This window comes from Myzus persicae, unplaced genomic scaffold (genome assembly GCF_001856785.1).
Source record: "Myzus persicae strain clone G006 unplaced genomic scaffold, MPER_G0061.0, whole genome shotgun sequence".
Classification (NCBI taxonomy): domain Eukaryota; kingdom Metazoa; phylum Arthropoda; class Insecta; order Hemiptera; family Aphididae; genus Myzus; species Myzus persicae.
In genome coordinates this window covers 1-2,476 of record NW_019102539.1, presented here as the reverse complement: position 1 = coordinate 2,476, position 2,476 = coordinate 1, and the positions used below count along the sequence as shown (strand labels likewise).

At 28.7% G+C, this 2,476-nt stretch overlaps 1 protein-coding gene across 1 annotated transcript; it reads right to left on the bottom strand.

Annotated features, from left to right (window-relative positions):
* Positions 1 to 456: 456 nt before the first annotated feature.
* On the bottom strand, positions 457 to 2,159 carry LOC111032482 (GTPase Era, mitochondrial-like). Its single transcript, XM_022312841.1, has 4 exons — positions 1,644 to 2,159; positions 1,379 to 1,503; positions 1,119 to 1,293; positions 457 to 733 (listed from the first exon to the last, which is right to left on the bottom strand). Exons 1-4 carry the CDS (start codon positions 1,887 to 1,889, stop codon positions 476 to 478), a joined length of 804 nt encoding a protein of 267 aa, XP_022168533.1. The 5' UTR covers positions 1,890 to 2,159; the 3' UTR covers positions 457 to 475.
* Between the last annotated feature and the right edge of the window lie 317 nt (positions 2,160 to 2,476).

Sequence of the window (2,476 nt, the reverse complement as noted above, 5' to 3'; positions counted from 1 at the left end):
ACTGACAGACCATCTATACACAGAATTGTTTTTTTGAGTAGAATGATTTTATACCATTGAACTCAAATTTAACACATTACAGTGACCCATCCGACACTTGTATAGCAGGGCAATACCCACATGTCAACCTTTTTTTAAATTTTTATTTTTATTTCCCTCATAAACATATACAAGATTATAAAAAATAAGATACATGTGAATTATTATCAAGAGCACTGATAAAATGCAGGTAGGCATTAGTGTACTACTTTGATAGTTGATTGTCAATTAAGAGGTAAGTAATCATGGAAAATAATAGTATCATTAATATGCTGTACTTATAAGAAAAACTTTTAATTTAACACAAATTAGTGGTTGTACCTAAGCAATATATTAATATTGTATAATTTTTATAACAATACCCATTGAAACTAATTTTGTAAAAATATTGTTCAATAAATGTAAACACACACAATTTGATAATCAGTAAAAATATTTAACAACTGACCTCAATATCAGATGAACCAAGACTATGGATTGCAGATACCATAAATACATCTTTAAAGTTTTCCCAACCAACAGACCGCTTAAGTTTTTTCCCCAACATCCTCTCTTGAATTTTTAAGTTTTCATGAGTTCTTCGTTTTTCAGGTGTCATAGTGTACGGTTCAGGAATATGAATGTTATTATGTTTAAAACATGTTAAAGACCGTGCCAAATCTAAGAGATAGCTTTTAGATTTTAAAAGATCTATCTAAAACACAATAATTGTTTGTTTATAAATGAGTGTACAAGATAATTATTTTGTATAATATACACTGAAACTTCCAAACTTTCCATTACAAGTCACATGGGAAACAAAAAATAATCTCATTATAGAGAAATTTGTGGAATAGAACAACATATATTTGGTTCTATTATAGTTAGGTTCCTAAAAAATCCTATAGCACTAAAAAAATACTGTACCTATTTATATTATGCATACTGTCAAGAGCAAAAATATAGGTAACCAAGCCATAACTTATTGAAAATGGTACACGGTAATAAGGTTAAGACCTGGTCAAGACTAATAAATAATAAGTTAACATACAAGGAATGTATGTGTTTATTATCAACTTTTTACACAAATATTTACTCACTTTATTTAGAACTAGAAATGAATCTTTGTTAGGATAAAGATGTAAAAGCCTCAACACTTTGGGATCTAAATGGTTCCTTGTGTACCGATTGGACACGTCATGAATAACACCAATTATATCTGCTTCTTCGATTGAATTAACTGAATCATTAGCAAATGTCTTTTCTAAATTAAACCTATGGCAATGGTAAGATGTTTATGGTGACATAATTAGTAAACAGTTTGTTATAGTAGTATTTCTATTTTAAAAATGATGATTACTTTGCAATTTCTGTAGAGTCTACAAGACCAGGAGTGTCTAAAAATACTAATTGTGTATCGCCCACACTTCGTACTGCACGGACACTAGATCTTGTAGTGTGAACTTTACAAGAATAAGGACATACCTGTAAAACACAGTTGTACAAATTATCAAGCATAAAATAATTTTGAGTTTATTAACTAAATTTACTTAAGTAGGTATTTAAACATTTGTATTATAAGCTTATAACACTTGTTCATACCTATTCATTTCGATTTTACTTACATTTCTTTGTACAATAGAATTGATTATAGAGCTCTTTCCGGCATTTGGTACACCTATGATGGCTACTTTCAACAGACGCTGACGCTGTGTTTCAATGAAATCATTCTCGTTTTGGCTGTCACAGTTGCTATGACTTTGCTCTGGGTTTGAACTATAGTTACACTTCAATAGCGTATAAACACGATTCGGTATTGCAATTGGTTTTAAACCGATTGAAAGAAAAATGGTACTGAAATACTTAGCCATTGAATGAAAGTAGCAAATTAGATGTTAACAATAGAACAACTCAAAGTTCTAAATGTTTAAATTAGGTGCCTACGTTTTGTTGTATTTCAACAAACTGCACTATAAAACATAAACATTTTACTAGAGCTAAGAATAAATAATGTAAAAACACAAAGAACTAACATGATGTGGTTTAAGATTCTACATCAAATTTCGAAATAGTTGAATAAAAAATTGAAAATAATTTGTGTATAGAAATAATAGTCAAAAAGTTAACCGGTTATCACTTATTATTGTGGTGATAACTACAGCCCAGTATCACAGAATATTCTGTTATTCTGTGCCAGTATCACGATTAAAAATAAAATACTATCGCAGTATGTTAAAATAATGAACTATATTTGGCAAAAATTTTTTTTTGAGTGCCATTACTCATTATAGATTATTGATTTCAGTGTATAAAAATATTGTTGAAAGTAAAAATGATTTAGATCTTGTAAACCTTACTAAATTTTTAATAGTTTTACAAACAAGTGAACCAAAATTGACGATTTGACTATTTGAGTATGAAAATGTTCAGAAAAAAATGTTTTACCAGAATCTATTAA

What these genes read in the sequence shown, in the direction of transcription:
- LOC111032482 (XM_022312841.1), bottom strand. Translation starts at nt 1,889, where the DNA reads ATGGCTAAGTATTTCAGTACCATTTTTCTTTCAATCGGTTTAAAACCA. An exon ending in ATTCTATTGTACAAAGAAAT is followed by an intron (nt 1,504 to 1,643) that starts GTAAGTAAAATC and finishes TGTGTTTTACAG; the next exon opens with GTATGTCCTTATTCTTGTAA. An exon ending in GACTCTACAGAAATTGCAAA is followed by an intron (nt 1,294 to 1,378) that starts GTAATCATCATT and finishes CCATTGCCATAG; the next exon opens with GTTTAATTTAGAAAAGACAT.